The sequence below is a fragment of the Chiloscyllium punctatum genome, chromosome 20 (genome assembly GCF_047496795.1).
Source record: "Chiloscyllium punctatum isolate Juve2018m chromosome 20, sChiPun1.3, whole genome shotgun sequence".
Taxonomy (NCBI): domain Eukaryota; kingdom Metazoa; phylum Chordata; class Chondrichthyes; order Orectolobiformes; family Hemiscylliidae; genus Chiloscyllium; species Chiloscyllium punctatum.
The window spans coordinates 41,691,757-41,710,409 of record NC_092758.1 but is presented as its reverse complement, the minus strand read 5'-3'; the positions used below and the strand labels follow the sequence as shown (position 1 = coordinate 41,710,409).

At 42.9% G+C, this 18,653-nt stretch overlaps 1 protein-coding gene across 1 annotated transcript in view; it reads left to right on the top strand.

Moving 5' to 3' along the window:
* LOC140492078 (5-phosphohydroxy-L-lysine phospho-lyase-like) overlaps window positions 1–18,653 on the top strand; it is a 49,530-nt gene that overhangs the window by 13,185 nt on the left and 17,692 nt on the right. The window contains exons 4-7 of the mRNA XM_072590761.1: window positions 5,524–5,598; window positions 5,854–5,941; window positions 6,038–6,154; window positions 16,000–16,082. Of these exons, the coding sequence (XP_072446862.1) occupies window positions 5,524–5,598; window positions 5,854–5,941; window positions 6,038–6,154; window positions 16,000–16,082 (363 nt within the window). The remainder of the gene's footprint in view (window positions 1–5,523; window positions 5,599–5,853; window positions 5,942–6,037; window positions 6,155–15,999; window positions 16,083–18,653) is intronic.

Sequence of the window (18,653 nt, the reverse complement as noted above, 5' to 3'; positions counted from 1 at the left end):
CAGGTTGACCTTGTCCAACAGGTATGAGATTCTTGCTCCCTGTACGGATGAGGAAAAGGACTCTGGACAGGATGAGCCAGTTGACCACGGCACCATGGTGCAGAAGGCCATTCAATAGGGGGGAGCAAAAAGACAAGTAGTGGTTATAGGGGATTCTATAATTAGGGGGACAGATAATATCCATTGCAAGCCGGATCGGGAGTCTTGCATGGTGTGTTGCCTGCCCGGTGCCAGGGTGTGGGACATCTCTGACCGGCTTGAAAGGATATTGGAGCGGGAGGGGGAGGATCCAGTTGTTGTGGTCCACGTTGGGACTAACAACATAGGCAAAGCTAGGGTGGAGGACCTGTTTGGGGATTATCGAGCACTAGGAAGGAAATTAAGTACAGGTCCTCAAGGGCCATAATCTCCGGATTACTGCCCGAGCCAAGTGCCAATTGGCATAGGGATAAGAAAATTAGGGAAGTAAACACGTGGCTAAGGGAATGGTGTGGGAAAGAGGGATTCCACTTCATGGGGCATTGGCATCAGTTTTGGAACCGGGGGGATCTGTACCGTTGGGACGGTTTCCACCTGAACTGATCTGGTACCAATGTTCTAGTGAAGAGGATAAATAGGGTGGTCAGTAGGACTTTAAACTTCTGAGTTGGGGGGGAAGGGAAAGTGAAAGCGACAGGGAGTATGGAGTTAAATGGAAAGATAAGCGGCAGGATAGCATATGTGCAGGCAGATTTAAACTTGAGACAGACTGGGAATGCAGCAAAAAGGAAGGATAACTTAGGACATCTTATGACTTCCAATATCTCTAATGATAAGAAAGTTAGCATTAAGGCACTTTACCTGAATGCTCATAGCATTCGTAACAAAGCAGATGAACTAATGGCACAGATCATTGTGAATGATTATGATGTGGTAGGCATCACAGAGACGTGGTTGCAGGGGGGTCAGGACTGGCAGTTAAACATCCAAGGGTTTTCAATTTATCGAAAAGACAGGGAGGTCGGCAGAGGGGGTGGGGTTGCCTTGTTAGTTAAGAACGAAATTAAATCTATGGCACTGAATGACAGCATCGGATGATGTGGAGTCTGTGTGGGTGGAATTGAGGAACCACAAAGGCAAAAAAAGCATAGTGGGAGTTATGTACAGACCTCCTAACAGTGGTCAGGACTAGCGGCGCAACATGTACTGGGAAATAGAGAAGGCATGTCAGAAAGGCAAGGTCACAGTGATCATGGGAGGTGGACTTCAATATGCAGGTGGACTGGGTAAATAATGTTGCCAATGGATCCAAAGAAAGGGAATTCATTGAATGCTTACAGGATGGCTTTTTGGAACAGCTTGTCATGGAGCCCACAAGGGAGCAGGCTATTCTGGACCTAGTGCTATGTAATGAACCAGACTTTATAAAAAATCTTAAAGTAAGGGAACACTTAGGAAGCAGCGATCATAATATGGTAGAGTTCAGTCTGCAGTTTGAAAGAAAGAAGGCAAAATCGGATGTAATGGTGTTACAGTTAAATAAAGGTAATTATGAGGGCATGAGAGAGGAACTGACGAAAATAGACTGGAAGCAGAGCCTAGCGGGGAAGACAGTAGAGCAAAAATGGCAGGAGTTTGTGGGTAAAATTGAGGACACTGTACAGAGGTTCATCCCCAAAAAGATAAAGATCATCCGGGGAGGGATTAGACAGCCATGGCTGACAAAGGAAGTCAGGAAATCTATCAAAGAAAAAGAGAGAGCCTATAAAGTGGCCAAGAGCACTGGGAAATCAGAAGATTGGGAAGGCTACAAAAACAAACAGAGGATAACAAAGAGAGAAATAAGGAAGGAGAGGATCAAATATGAAGGTAGGCTAGCCAGTAATATTAAAAACGATAGTAAAAGTTTCTTTCAATACATAAGAAACAAACAACAGGCGGAAGTAGACATTGGGCCACTTCAAACTGGTGCTGGAAGCCTAGTGATGGGAGATAAGGAAATAGCAGGAGAACTTAATAAGTACTTTGCGTCAGTCTTCACAGTGGAAGACATGAGTAATATCCCAACAATTAAAGGGAGTCAGGGGCTGAGTTGAGTATAGTTGCCATTACAAAAGAGAAAGTGCTAGAAAAGCTAAAAGGTCTTAAAATTGATAAATCTCCTGGCCCCAATGGGCTACATCCTAGAGTTCTGAGGGAGGTGGCTGAGGAAATAGCGAAGACATTGGTTGAGATCTTTCAAAAGTCACTGGAGTCAGGGAAAGTCCCAGATGATTGGAAGATCGCTGTTGTAACCCCCTTGTTCAAGAAAGGATCAAGACAAAAGATGGAAAATTATAGGCCAATTAGCCTAACCTCAGTTGTTGGTAAAATTCTAGAATCCATCATTAAGGATGAGGTTTCTAAATTCTTGGAAGAGCAGGGTCAGATTAGAACAAGTCAACATGGATTTAGTAAGGGGAGGTCGTGCCTGACAAACCTGTTGGAGTTCTTTGAAGAGGTGACAAGTAGGTCAGACCAGGGAAACCCAGTGGATGTGGTCTATCTAGACTTCCAAAAGGCCTTTGATAAGGTACCACACGGGAGGCTGCTGAGCAAGGTGAGGGCCCATGGTGTTCAAGGTGAGCTACTGGTATGGATTGAGGATTGGCTGTCTGACAGAAGGCAGAGAGTTGGAATAAAAGGTTCTTTTTCGGAATGGCAGCCGGTGACAAGCGGTGTCCCGCAGTGTTCAGTGTTGGGGCCGCAGCTGTTCACGTTATATATTAATGATCTGGATGAAGGGACTGGGGGCATTCTACTGAAGTTTGCCGATGATACAAAGTTAGGTGGACAGGCAGGTAGTAATGAGGAAGTGGGGAGGCTGCAGAAGGATCTAGACAGTTTGGAAGAGTGGTCCAGGAAATGGCTGATGGAATTCAATGTGAGCAAATGCAAGGTCTTGCACTTTGGAAAAAAGAATACAAGCATGGACTACTTTCTAAACGGTGAGAAAATTCATAAAGCCAAAGTACAGAGGGATCTGGGTGTGCTAGTTGAGGATTCTCTAAAGGTAAACATGCAGGTTGAGTCTGTGATTAAGAAAGCGAATGCAATGTTGTCAATTATCTCAAGAGGGTTGGAATATAAAAACACCGTTGTGCTACTGAGACTTTATAAAGCTCTGGTTGGGCCCCATTTGGAGGACTGTGTCCAGTTTTGGTCCCCACACCTCAGGAAGGACATACTGGCACTGGAGAGTGTCCAGCGGAGATTCACACGGATGATCCCTGGAATGGTAGGTCTAACATATGAGGAACGGCTGAGGATCCTGGGATTTTTTCATTGGAGTTTAGAAGATTAAGGGGAGATCTAATAGAAACTTACAAGATAATACATGGCTTGGAGAGGATGGACGCTAGGAAATTGTTTCCGTTAGGCGAGGGACTACGCGTGGACACAGCCTTAGAATTAGAGGGGGTAAATTCAGAACAGAAATGCGGAGACATTTCTTCAGCCAGAGAGTGGTGGGCCTGTGGAATTCATTGCCGCAGAGTGCAGTGGAGGCTGGGACGCTAAATGTCTTCAAGGCAGAAATTGATAAATTCTTGATTCACAAGGAATTACGGGCTACAGGGAGAATGCGGGTAAGTGGAGTTGAAATGCCCATCAGCCATGATTGAATGGCAGAGTGGACTCGATGGGCCAAATGGCCTTACTTCCACTCCTATGTCTTATGGTCTTAAGTCATGGGGACAGTGCTGAGCTGGAAGTTTGGAACTGGGGTGAGTTGGGGGAAGGGGAAATTAGCAAACTGTTGAAGTCCACATTGATGTCCTGGGGTTGAAATGTTCCAAGGCGGAAGATGAGGTGTTCTTCCTCCAGGAGTCTGGTGGTGAGGGAGCGGCGGTGAAGGAGGCTGGTCTAGCAACGAAGATGTAAATTCCAATGAAGCTGTTACTTTTTGTGCCAGAAATGGAAAATAACAGTGAACTCTTCCAGATTACTATTTAAACCTAAATGACTTGTCCTACCTGCCAATCTTCTCTTCCACCTATCCACTTCACCCTCCTCCCTGACCTATCACCTTCATCCCCTCCCCCACTCACCTATTGTATTCTATGCTACTTTCTCCTCACCTCCACTCTCATCTCATTTATCTCTCCACCCATCAGGCTGTCTGCCTGTATTCCTGATGAAGGGCTTTTGCCCGAAACGTCGATTTTACTGCTCCTCGAATGCTGCCTGAACTGCTGTGCTTTTCCAGCACCACTCTAATCTAGATTCTGTGAATCCTTTCTAACATATACATGTACACAATGCAAATCACTGATATATATCAAGGTGAAAATGCCTGAAATTCTTTAACTTTGGGTGTTTTCTAAATTTAGATTACTGATGGTGATCAGCCCTCCATTTTTAATATAATGTGAAAACATAGGCAGTCAACTCCAATTTTGGTTCACTTTAAATATTCTCTTGTAATCAGTTTTACTGTTTGTTTTTTCCTAAGCAGATCCTGCCTACCCTTTGAAGGAAGCAGTTATTTTTCCTGGCCAATATATAGTCTTAAGGACCCATCTCCTAAAACAATAAAATTCCCGTGTAACAAAAGCTGGACTCTTTAATCCATGTCTACTGCCATGGGCATTTTTCCAAACTTCCAAAGAGAATGTTTAACTACTAGTGAGAGAAAATACTGAAAAACAATCATGTTTTTTTTCTTAATAATCAGTAAGTCTTATCCAAATGTTAATGTAATAATGTTCTTAATATGCTATGGTGTACATTTCTGTGGACCAAATATAATCTTTATAACAAGTGTTTCCTGTGAGCCTGGTGAAGATTATCATGAAAGAAAGATCTGCTCACTCCCTGTCAGTTCTTACTAAATTATACATATCCTGCCCCACTCTATATGATTATTTGCCATTTATCCTATAAGGAAATAGTAGCCGAGTGTTTCTGGTGCTGGTAAGCAACGAAGATGTAAATTCCAATGAAGCTGTTACTTTTTGTGCCAGAACTGGAAAATAACAGTGAATTCTTCCAGATTATTGTTTAAACCTAAATGGGTTCAACAACTCCTCAGCAGACAACAGTCCACTCCTAATCCGAGTTGTTATTTTTAAAACAGGGTCTCATTATAAGTTGGCTGGCATACCACAGCAGCCTGTCTACTCAACTAGATTGTCCTTGAATCCTGATTAAAAATTACACAATCAGGTTCCTATGTTAGAAAAATCTAAGAGAAATGTTGGTGCAGCTTCCATATCATTTTGCTAGCCAAAAAGAACCTCTGACTTTTCTCAGGAAAAATGGCAAAATCACACAGAAATTCAGAATGAGTGAATGCAATATCAGATAACTGAGAATTTACATTTTAGAAGGATCCCACAATTAGCATTTTCTTTATACACACTCTGTGTAAAGAATGTTAAAATATTGATTTTTTGGGGGGGGCAGTATTAAGTGTGTCTTATGTAGGTAATGAGGAGACAAATTTGATATTTTCAATTGTTCATGTACAGTTTAAAAATGATGTGATTCCTTACTTCATTACAGTTCGGAGGCAAATGATCTTGCTGTCAGGCTGGCTCAACAATATACCCAACATGAAGATATCGTTGTGTTAGACAAGTAAGTTAGTTTAAATAAGTTTGTGAATCGCTGAATTAACATAGATTTCAAAACCTATTTCTTTAGCAAATTTTCGACGTTATTCAGTTTTCTTAACAGTAGTATCCTGCATGAGTTCCGTAGCCAATGCCTGTATTATGTTGAAGATGACAATCCCATAGTATTATAATATTTAGGGTTGTATTGCATTAAATTATGGCTCTACCTTAATATAATGTAAATGCTACTGACCACATTCTGCTTTTGTATTCAAAGTGCTTACCATGGACACCTCAATTCATTGATAGATATCAGTCCTTATAAATTCCGAAGTCTAAGACCACAGAAGGATTGGGTTCATGTGGTATGTTGAATTCTCATAATTAAACTGTTAGTGTTTATCACAGGATTTGTTCTGTGACCTTTCTCTCAATTAAAACAAATGTTACTTTCTGAACAGGCACCTGTTCCTGATACATACCGAGGCATGTTCAGGGAGGACCACCCTGATCCAGCCTTGGCTTATGCAAATGAAGTGAAAACTGTCATTGATGAAGTAAAGAAGAAAAATCGTAAGGTACAGTGCTATGTTATGCCATATCACTAAATGAAACAATCCAGAAAGAAATTCTAGAGGCAGGAATATGGAACTGATTTTGTCTCACTAACACAATGAAAATTGGGCAAGATGAAGTTCTACCAAATTATCACTGATTAACATCGGCACAAGAATAAAAGATTCAAAATAGGAATCAGAAGAGGTTTCTTTATACAAAGATTTGCGAAACTGGAATTGACATCTAAGTTTAGTGGTAAAGGCTGAAACTGTGTGAGGGTTTGAGGTCAGAGTGGACAGGTGAACGAGGGGAAGATTGAAGGAATATGGTAAAAGAGTGCTTACATTTAATAATAACTAGTTGCTCACATGAAGGATAAATGCTATCAAGAATCCATTTGATTGAGTAGTCAATTTGTTCTGTAATTTCAATTGAGCTATATGTGTAGTTAGGGAAAATTGGTATTGAGTCTGAAAATCATTGTTTTTCTGCCAACTATTCTGTATTTTGAACCTCAAGTCTAATTTTTTAAAATTCCTTGTTGCTGCAGATGTTTTATAAATTTCCATGCTATTTCATTTGGAACAATAGACACTAGGAAAATATTTTGGTTAGACCTCATTTTCCAGTGACAGTCTCATGGCTTTTCTGGAAGTGGATGTATAAAATTAGCAGGTTTTGGTGTGACACCACCATAAATGCCCATTCACACTTACTGTCTAGAGATACTGTGGTGGAATTAGCCACAAATGTAATCTATGATATGCAAACAAACAACCATTAAGACATGGTTAAAAAAAACCTGATGTCATATTATCAGCTTATATCTACTTTATTTGTTCACAGATGTGAACTTTGCTGGCAAGACCAGCACTTATTGCCTATCCTTAATGACACTTGAACTGAGTTTCTTGCTAGATTAGTTTAGAGGGTATTTAAGATGATTTAGATTACTTACAGTGTGGAAACAGGCCCTTCGGCCCAACAAGTCCACACCGACCCGCTGAAGCGCAACCCACCGAGACCCATTCCCCTACACCTAACACTACGGGCAATTTACCATGGCCAATTCACCTAACCTGCGCATTTTTGAACTATGGGAGGAAACTGGAGCGCCCAGAGGAAACCCACGCAGATATGGGGAGAATGTGCAAACTCCACACAGTCAGTTGTCACAAGATGGGTGTTTACAGCAATTAACAATGATTTTGTGCTGACAATTACACAACTAGCTTTTTCCCTTTATTCCAGATTTACATATTGGATTTAACTTCCAATAGCTACCAGGGTGGGATTTGAATCCATACCTTCAAACCCTTAACCTGGAAGTCTGGGTTACAAGTCCAGTTACATGACTGTTATTCCACCCTGGAAAATATATGTATGCACATTCGTCCAGAGTTTAATATTGGAAATTGACATCTGAAAGGGATAAGCAAAAATCATAGTCAAAAATAAGGTTTGTGTTGTATATTGCTGTGGATCTAACCACCACCAATTAATGATTTTCTTAATTCATTCAGGAAAAAAGACTATCACTGGCTGGGCCAGCATTAATTGCCCAATGCATGTTGCTCTAAAGGTGGTGCTACCTTCTTGAACTGCTACTGTCCATTTGGGAAGGCTAGATCAACAATACTGTTAGGGAGGGTTGAGTGAGGACGCTACCACCAATTCTCCATACTGTAGTGGGTCTAAGGGTTTGTATGTTCCAGTGATAGAGGATAAACTACCCGTGACTATGAAAATATGTTGTTCTTGTTTTAATGACAAAATGTTGTTCATTGCATGATAACGAAGGTACAAGTTACATTGGTGAGTCAGACATAAAACCTCAGCATATCAAGGACCAGGAGCACATATAACCTGCTTGTTTCTCCATCCAAGACTGGATGACATTGTTAGATTAGGTGAGTTTAATACAGTCTCCAACATTAACCCTTTTAGAACCATTGCCTTATAAAACAGATTGATTGATTCATTGTTGTCACATGTACCAAAAGACCGTGAAAAGTGTTGTTTTGTGTGCTATACAGATAGATTGTACCAAACAAAGTGCATCAGGGTAGCAAAACAGAATGAGAGTGTTACTGTAGAAGATGCAGAGAGAGAGAGAGAAAAAGATCAGAATTAATATTTGAGAAGTTCATTCAAAAGTCTGATAACAGCGAAGAAGAAGCTGTTCTTGAATCTATTCGTTCATACATTCAAACTTTTATATCTTCTGCCGAATGGAAGAGGGTAAAAGGCAAAATGTAATTTCAGTGGTGAGAAGGACAATGAGATGCCAGGATCACAAAGCTAAACAGCAGACTGTTGTTGTCTTGTGGTGTAGCCATAGTGTCCCTATCTGTAAGCCAGAAAGTCTGGTTTAAGTCCAGCCCGGCATTGTGATGTATCATAACATGTCAGAACACATTGAGTCAAACTGAATTGAAATGAATTAGCTTTATTGTCATGTCCTCATATTTGAGTATAGTGAAAAGTTTCCAAGTTGCCACTGACAGTGCCATCTAAGGTGAAAGGGTACCTAGGTGCAGATTCTTCAGTCCAAGTTCTGAGGAAAAAAAGAATTAGAGCATAAAGAAAACAAAAGCCAGTATTGCAGATTGTAGGAATAAATTTGAAACTAGGGTAATAAGAAGTTTAGAACAATGGTCCTTCCCACCTGGTCCATGCTGGCACCTAGTCTCCAGACCACCTCGAGCTTAGGCTGGGAGACCACTCTGGAATGACCTTGAATGCCATGTTCTGCTGACGGACTGTCATGTCAGGCCAGGAGAATATGGGTGAAAACACTTTTGAGTTTGCCTATTCTTTTTAAAAATAGTTTTAGGTAGGTACTTACTGAGTTTGACTTGATAAAATGGGACTCAGTAATCAGTATCTTCACTCCCCCAAACAGATGTAGTTGACGTTAAAGATCCTCCCCTCTCAGCAAGAATCTGTCTTACATTCGCTCCTTCATGAAAATCGACCTGAATAGCACTTATCGGACTGAGATTCGCAACAAAAGATTTAACAAGAGAACATAACAGAGTGGTACAGCTCTGAACAGCTTTGGATTTCTGTATTTAATTCTGCAATCCTAAAACAATACTACATGGCCAACTTTCTATACCTATAGATTAATGATTCCTGCTGTTAGTGGCTATTTAGCAATTGTCACTTTAGTCTAGGAACTTAACAGTTAAGCAAATGGTTACATTTTGTTTTCATAGTGACTATATTTGAGTAACCAAACAGTAGGTATTTGCAATAAAAATATAACCTGTGAAGATAATGGACCCAATTTTACTTCTGTGAAAGTGAAAAGATTTTGAGTGAGTTAAGGTGGTTAAGGTCCATCACCTTGTTTCAGCATTCAAACATGTTAGAGATGTAATGGTTTTTTACCCCAGTACAGAGGCGGGAGAAGGGAAGGGCCAAATATGTCTGTACAGAGAAGATGTATCTTTTAACTCCTCCCACTTCCTTCAAATCTAAGGATCAGTAAAGCGTCCTAGGCCCAAGCATTTTCAGCTGCTTTACCAAAGATCTTCCCTACATCGTAAGGTCAGCAGTGGGGTTTTTTGCTGATGATTGCACAATGTGCATTAGCATTTGTAAGTCATAGAGTCAGAGAGATGTATAGCACGGAAAGAGACCCTTCAGTCCAACTCGTCCATGCCGATCAGATATCCCAACCTAATCTAGTCCTACCTGCCAGCACCCAGCCCATATCTCTCCAACCCCTTCCTATTCATATAACTATCCAGATACCTTTTAAACGTTGCAATCATACTAGCCCCCAACACTTCTTCTGGCAGCTAATTCCATACATATACCACCCTCTGCATAAAAACGTTACCCCTGAGGTCTCTTTTATATCTTTCCCCTCTAGTTCTGGACTCCCCCACACCAGGGAAGAGACTTTGTCTATTTACCCGATCCATGCCCGTCATGATTTTATAAACCTCTATAAGGTCACCCCTCAGCCTCCAACACTCCAGGGAAAATGACACCAGCCTATTCAACCTCTCCCTATAGCTCAAATCCTCCAACCCTGGCAACATCCTTGTAAATCTTTTCTGAATCCTTTCAGGTTTCACAACATTCTTCTAACAGCAAGGAGACCAGAATTGCACACAATATTCCAAAAGTGGTCTAAGCAATGTACTGTACAGCCGCAACATGACCTCCCAACTCCTGTACTCAAAACTCTGACCAATAAAGGAAAGCATACCAAACACCTTCTTCACTATCCTATCTACCTGCGACTCCACTTTCAAGGTGCTATGAACCTGCACTCCCAGGTCTCTTTGTTCAGCAACACTCCCTGACCTTACCATTAAGTGAATAAGTCCTGCTAAGATTTACTTTCCCAAAATGCAGCACCTCGCATTTATCTAAATTAAATTCGATTGCCACTTCTCAGCTGATTGGCCCATCTGATCAAGGTCCTATTGTAATCTGAGGTAACCTTCTTAACTGTCCACTATACCTCCAATTTGGTGTCATCTGCAAACTTACTAACTATACCTCTTATGCTTACATCCAAATCATTTATATAAATGATGAAAAGTAGTGGACTCAGCACTGATCCTTGTGGCACTCCACTGGTCACAGGCCTCCAGTCTGAAAAACAACCCTCCACCACCAACCTCTGTCTTCTACCTTTAAGCCAGTTCTGTATTCCATGAGATCTAACCTTACTAACCTTTTCGAACACCTTACTGAAGTTCATATAGATCATATCCACCGCTCTGCCCTCATCAATCCTCTTTGTTACTTCTTCAAAAAACTCAATCAAGTTTATGAGACATGATTTCCCACGCACAAAGCCATGTTGACTACCCCTAATCAATCCTTGCCTTTCCAAATACATGTACATCCTGTCCCTCAGGATTCCCTCCAACAACTTGCCCACCACTGACATCAGGCTCACTGGTCTATAGTTCCCTGGCTTGTCCTTACCACCCTTCTTAAACAGTAGCACCACATTAGACAACCTCCAGTCTTCCAGCATCTCACCTGTGACTATCGATGATACAAATATCTCAACAATTAGCCCAGCAATCACTCCCCTATCTTCCCACAGACTTCTAGGGTACATCTGATCTAGTTCTGGGGATTTATCCACTTTTATCTGATTCAAGACATCCAGCACTTCCTCCTCTGTAATTGGGACATTTTTCAAGATTTCACCATCTATTTCCCTACATTCTCTATCTTCCATGTCCTCTTCCACAGTAATCACTGATGCAAAATACTCATGTAGTATCTTCCCCAACTCCTGCGGTTCCACACAAAGGCAGCCTTGCTGATCTTTGAGAGGTCGTATCCTCTCCCTAGTTACCCTTTTGTCCTTAATGTGTTTGTAAAAACCCTTTGGATTCTTCTTAACTCTATTTGCCAAAGCTGTCTCATGTCCCTTCTTTCCACCCTGATTTCCCTCTTAAGTAGACTTCTAGTGCCTTTATACTCTACTAAACATATGCTTCCTCCTTTTCCTTAACCAAACCCGCAATTTCTTTATTCATCCAGCATTCCCTATACGTACCAGCCATTCCTTTCATCCGAACAGGAATATACTGTCTCTGGACTCTCGTTATCTCATTTCTGAAGGTTTCCCATTTTCCAGCCGTCTCTTTACCTGTGAACATCTGCCCCCCAATCAGCTTTTGAATGTTCTTGCCTAATACCATCAAAATTAGCCTTCCTCCAATTTAGAACTTCAACTTTTAGATCTGGTCTATCCTTTTCCATCACTATTTTAAAACTAATAGAATTATGGTCGCCTGCCCCAAAATGCTCTCCCACTGACACCTCAGTTACCTGCCCTGCCTTATTTCCCAAGAGTAGGTCACGTTTTGCACCTTCTCTAGTAGGTACATCCACATAGTAAATCAGAAAATGTCCTTGTGCACACTTAAAGTCCTCTCCATGTAAACCCTTAACACTATGGCAGTCCCAGTCTATGTTTGGAAAGTTAAAATCCCTGACCATAACCACCCTGTTATCCTTACAGAGAACTGAGATCTGCTTACAAGTTTGTTTCTCAATTATCCACTGAATATTAGGGGTCTATAATATAATCCCAATAAGGTGATCATCCCTTTCTTATTTCTCAGTTCCACCCAAATAGCTTCCCTGGATGTATTTCGGGAAATATCCTCCCTCAGCACAGCTGTAACGCTATCCTTATCAAAAAAGCCATTCCCCCTCCTCTCTTGCCTCCCTTTCTGTCCTTCCCATAGCATTTGTGTCCCTGAACATTATGCTGCCAGTCCTGCCCATCCCTGAGCTACGTTTCTGTAATTGCTAGGATATCTCAGTCCCATGTTCCTAACCATGCCCTGAGTTCATCTGCTTTCCCTGTTAGGCCTCTTGCATTGAAATAAATGCAGTTTAATTTATCAGTCCTACTTTGTTCTCTGCTTTGTCTCTGCCTGCCCTGACTGTTTGACTCATGTCTTTTCTCAATTGTACCAGTCTCAGATTGATCTCTTTCCTCACTCTCTCCCTGGGTCCCACCCTCTACCTTAATAGTTTAAATCCTCCTGAGCAGCTCCAGCAAACCTCCCTGCCTGTATATTAGTCCCCCTCCGATTCAGGTGCAATACATCCTTCTTGCACAGATCCCATCTACCCCAGAAGAGATTCCAATGACCCAAAAATGTGAATCCTTCTCCAGTACACCAGCTCCTCAGCCATGCATTAGTCTGCTCTATCCTCCTATTCCCACCCTGACTAGCTCACAGCACTGGGAGTAATCCAGATTTTACTACTCTCGTGGATCTCCTTTTTAAATTCCTATCTAACTCTTTATATTCTCCCTTCAGAATCTCATTGTTTTCCCTTCCTATGTCATTGATTCCAATATGTACAATGACCTCCTGCTGGTCCCTCTGCCCCTTGAGAACATTGTGCCACCTCTCTGAGACATCCTTGAACCTGGCACCAGAGAGGCAACACACTATTTGATTTTTAGCTGCTGGCAACAGAAACGTCTGTCTGTGCCTCAGACTAGAGAGTCTCGTAACACAATTGATCTCTTGGAGCCTGAGATCAACTGTGTTACGAGACTCTCTAGTCCGAGGCACAGACAGACGTTTCTATTGCCAGCAGCTAAAAATCAGAATGGTGACATACCCCTCATTGCATTAGAGGCAGTCTCGATACCAGAAACTTGGCAGTTCTTACTACACTCTCCTGAGAATCCATCACCCCTACATTTTCCAAAACAGCATACCTGTTTGAAATGGGGATAGCCACAGAAGACTCCTGCACTACCTGCCTACCTCTCTTACCTTTCCTGGAGTTAACCCATCTATATGACTGTATCTACAACTTTTTCCCTTCCTATAACTGCCATCCATCACATCCCCGTGCTCTTATAAATTACTCATTATCTCTAACTGTCTCTCTAACTGATCCATTCGATCTGAGAGGATTCGCAACCAGCAGCATTTATTGCAGATATAATCCTCAGTAACACGTAAACTCTCCCTAAACTTCCACATCCAATAAGAAGAGCATATCACTCTACTAAAGATTGCTTCTTCCCATCTACAGACCCAGAAAATAACACTGTCTTATTCCTCCACAAAACACTCCTCCAGGCTAACCTAATATTTATGGTTTATATTTTTAAATTTAATCAAGAGACATATCTCAATAAAATATATAATCAAATAAGAAACACCTCTACTCACTACTGCAGACTTACTGTCAGGCTACAGTTAAAAATATTCACTTATCTGTTTCTGTGCCATGACCTCTCCTAAACAGGTTTCTCCAAGATCAGTTGTGAATTTCACTGTTTGTTAATTTTCCTAAATGCACTCCGATGTCCATCAATACATGAATTCAAAAAGCAAAGGCAGTAACTGCGCAGGTTCACTGCTGTGTCAGTTCGTAGTGTGGGTTTCTTTCTGTCTCCTGCATTGACCTTACCATGTGCTGCCTTTGTCTGTCCCTCTCCCTTTTAAAAGTGCTGTTGTTTTGACTTTTTTTGTCTCCAAAGTTTCAAAACAAGGGAACAGCAATTGCTGCTCTTGGAATTCGAGGAAATCCCTTCCAACACCTAACAAACCTCAAAAAACGAGCAGCCCGTTACAGCCAGAAATGTTTCCTGTCCTCCATCTTGGATTACCCAGAATTCTTTAATCAGATACTAAATGCAGAGCAAGCTGGACAATATCAAGGCTTGGCCTGACAAGTGTCAAGTAACGTTCAGGCCACACAAATGCCAGGAAATGACCATCTCCAACAAGGGAGAATCTAACCATCTGCTTTGAAAATCAGTGGCATTACCATCACTGAATCTTCCACTGTCAACAACCTGGAACTTACCACTGACCAGAAACTGAACTGGATTCATCATATAAATATGTAGCAACAGAACAGTTCAGAGGCTAGGAATCCTGCAATGACATCGTGAGTACCCAAAACCTATCCAGAATCTACAAGGCACGTGTCAGGATACGATGGGATACTATCCACTTACCTGGATGAATGCAGCTCCAACCACACTGGAAGCTCACACCATCCAAAGCAAAGCAGCCCACTCGATTGGCAGCATGTCTATCAAATAAGTAGAGTTACGGGACAAAAACCTTAAAATGCCGTCCAATAAGCATGAACAAAGTCATGTTTTGTTTGCAAAGAAATATCACAGTTTCCTAATACAATCTGCAATAGCTGTCCATCGTGGGGAGTTTATCTTTGTATCGAGTGAAGCATGACTGGTAGTAATAAATAGCTCAGTTTCATCAGCCCCAAAAAATTCCATGCCTCCAATGCTTAGTAAAATCAGGATGTACTATTTACAAGATGCACTGCAGAGTTTCACCAAGTCTCTGTAGGCAAAGCTGCATGACTACTTCCATCTAGAAGGACAAGGACAGCAAATACATGGGAACACCACTGCCTGCAAGTTCAACTCCAAGTCATTCATCATCCTGACTTGGAAATACATTGCCATTCCTTCACTGTTGCTGGGTCAAACTTTTGGAACTGACAGCATTGTGGGCCCACCTATAGTGCAGGGACTGCAGCAGTTCAAGAAGGAAGGTCACCACTTTCTCCAGGGCAGCTATAGCTGGGCAACATATTTCAGTTCAGTTGTGCAACAATGTGGTTGCCTCTTAAAAGTCTGTCTGGGTGATTAAGGATAGGCAGAAAATGCTTTTGTAACCAGTGATGCACGCATTCTATGACTGGAATATCAACCCATCTTTTATTTCTTTCTTTGTCTCATTAACAACCTGGACCATCAGCTCTAATATAATTTAATCTTCCTTAACAGTCCACCTTGTCACAGACCTTCGCATTTCTTCTTTCCAGGCCACGTTCTCCCTTTTCCCTGTCTTTGTAATTGAAGAAATCTCTTAAATATCTCTATTGTGATAACTTGATAGATCTGATACTTCGAACTCTGCTGGCCTCCCACAGACCCTGCCCGATGATCTCAAGTACCTCCTTTTGTTTTTACTCCTGTGGTCCAACATCTCTAGTATTATTTTCTTTTATATTAGTGAGAATTCAGAAGCTGTTCTATCTTGTGGTAACACAGCTGAGGATGTTTGTGCCCTGTAAGGCAGTATCTAGACGAGGATTCCAGCAGAGGTCAGTGTAAAGGGTTCCACCTTGGAAGCTCTCACCATTCTTTCTCCAGTAACTTGGCAGTGAGATCAGGGGAATGCCCAATATACACTAGCTAACTCAGCAAATATTAGACTGAGAACTTGGCACCTTTACTGTCCGATTAGCTCAGTCCACACCAGACACTGGGGAAATTAGAAAGTTGTGGACTTTAGTTCCAGTATCTTAATATTCACTACGAATTTCAATTTTTTTTTCAATCTTCCTATGTCCCCAGATTGCTGCATTTTTTGCTGAATCTTTACCTAGTGTGGCTGGTCAAATAATTCCACCTGCAGGATATTTCCAGAAGGTTGCAGAGTACGTATCAAATATTACTTTGTCTAAATTTGTGAATCACACAATTCTTTCTTTAACTGTTTTAAGTGTGCATTGCCAAATCTTTTCATCTGATACTTATCAAAACAATTCACAAGAAACACGAAAGCAAAGAAAAATCATGTTTATACTGAAAGGGGAGAAAACTGAATGGTCAGCAAGTGAACTCTGATTGGTAGAGGCATTACTGTGAAGGATGGACTAGATATGATGACTGAATGCAAATCTTTGTTTAGATTTTAAACAGGTTGAATCTGATTGACCAAGGCATTGCCCTGAAAAACAGAGGCTGACACTTATTTACATTGAAACAAGCTCAGTGTGTATATGTGTTCTTTGAATCAGCAAAGAATAGGGTCCTGTATGTTAATGTATGTCGTTTCCAGGATACACAAGTGCACCATAGAGTGAGCCTAACTGACAATCCTAAATCATGCAAACAGGCAACTGCAATATAATGAGCGTGCAAAGAATTATGCTGATAACCAATTTAAGATCCCCAATTGGGTTTGTAATGGGGGTACATTGTATGAACTTTGGAATCACTGTTAAATGCAGACTACAAAATCTTGTCAAAGGTCATCGCCAACCGGGTCAGGTCTGCTCTGGGATTGGTGATCCACCCGGACCAAACCTGTGCTGTACCGGGCAGGAAGATCTCTGAGAGTCTCGCACTCCTCAGGGATACGATCGCCTACGTGCAGGACAGGGGGGTGGACACCTGCCTCATCAGCCTGGACCAGGAGAAAGCCTTTGACAGGATATCGCATACATATATGAGGGATGTCCTCTCCAAAATGGGCTTTGGGGAGGGAATCGGAAATTGGATCAGACTGCTCTACACCAACGTTGTCAGTGCAGTCTCAATCAATGGGTGGGAATCAGATAGCTTCCCTGTAAGATCTGGAGTCAGGCAGGGCTGCCCTCTCTCTCCTGCCTTGTTTGTGTGTTGCATAGAGCCATTTGCCGAATCCATCAGGAAGGATGCGAGCCTGAGAGGGGTGACTATTCCTGGCAGCGGGGGCCTGCAGGTTAAGGCCTCCCTATACATGGATGACGTCGCTGTTTTCTGCTCGGATCCGCTGTCCGTGCACAGACTCGTGTGCATCTGTGACCAGTTCGAACGGACCTCGGGGGCCAAGGTAAACCGAGGCATGAGCGAGGCCATGCTCTTCGGGAACTGGGCCGACCAATCCTCTATCCCCTTCACCGTCAGGACTGACCACCTGAAGGTGCTGGGTATTTGGTTCGGGGGGGCTGGGGCGTGCACCAAGACCTGGGAGGAGCGGATCAGGAAGATGAGACAGAAACTAGGCAGATGGGGGCAACGGTCGCTCTCCATCGCGGGAAAAAACCTGGTCATCAGGTGTGAGGTACTCTCAGTATTGCTATATGTGGCACAGGTCTGGCCTATCCCCAGGACCTGTGCTGCCGCAGTCACCCGGGCCATCTTCCAATTCATTTGGAGATCAAAGATGGACCGGGTCCGAAGAGACTCTATGTACAAAGACCGGTGCAATGGGGGAAAAAACACGCCCAATGCCACCCTCACCCTGATGGCCACCTTTGTGTGTGGCTGCATCAAGCTGTGCGTGGATCCCCGGTACGCAAACACCAAGTGTCACTACGTACTGAGGTTCTACCTGTCCCCGGTGTTGCGAAGGATGGGCCTGGCCTCGCTGCCGCGGAACGCTCCGAGTAGTTGGACCGTTCCGTATCACCTGTCCTTCGTGGAGAAATTTATGAGGAAAAACACCTTTGACCACAAGTCCATCTGGAAGTGGTCAGCACGTAGCGTCCTTGAGACCCTTCTGGAAAAGGAGAGGGCGGATCCTGTCAAGCGGTTCCCTGAGCAGACTGTCAAAGCCATTTGGCAGAATGCCTCATCGCCAGAACTTTCCAACAAGCACCAAGACGTGGCTTGGCTGGTGGTGAGAAGGGCTCTGCCTGTGAGATCCTTTATGCACGCCCGGACTCTCTGCCGCACCGCACGCTGCCCTCGAAGTGGCTGCGGGGGGGACGAGACTGTCACGCTCCTCCTTCTGGAATGTGCCTATGCAGAGGAAGTCTGGAGAGGAATGCAGTGGTGCTTGTCGAGGTTCGTCCCGAGCAGCGCCGTGACGCGGGACTCCGTGCTCTACAGCCTGTTCCCCGGGACTCACACCGAGATGAACATTAACTGCGCCTGGAGGATCATCAACTCGGTGAAGGACGCTCTCTGGGCGGTCCGAAACCTGTTGATCTTCCAACTGAAGGAGTTGACCCCGACCGAGTGTTGCAGACTGGCACATTCCAAGGTCCAAGACTACGTGTTGAGGGACGCGCTGAAGCTTGGGGCAGCTGTGCCAAGGCGCGGTGGGGAAAGACCACCGTGTAAGATTGGCCTGCCTAAAGAAGAACAGGGGGCCCATGCGGATGTTTTTTTGGGCTCTGCTGATGCCTCAGCCAAATATATGTACAAGATTGAAAAATGCACAGGATTGTAAATGACATTGATAAATTCGAATCTGTGTTTGTAAATGTGGACATATGTATGGCATGATCAAATGTACA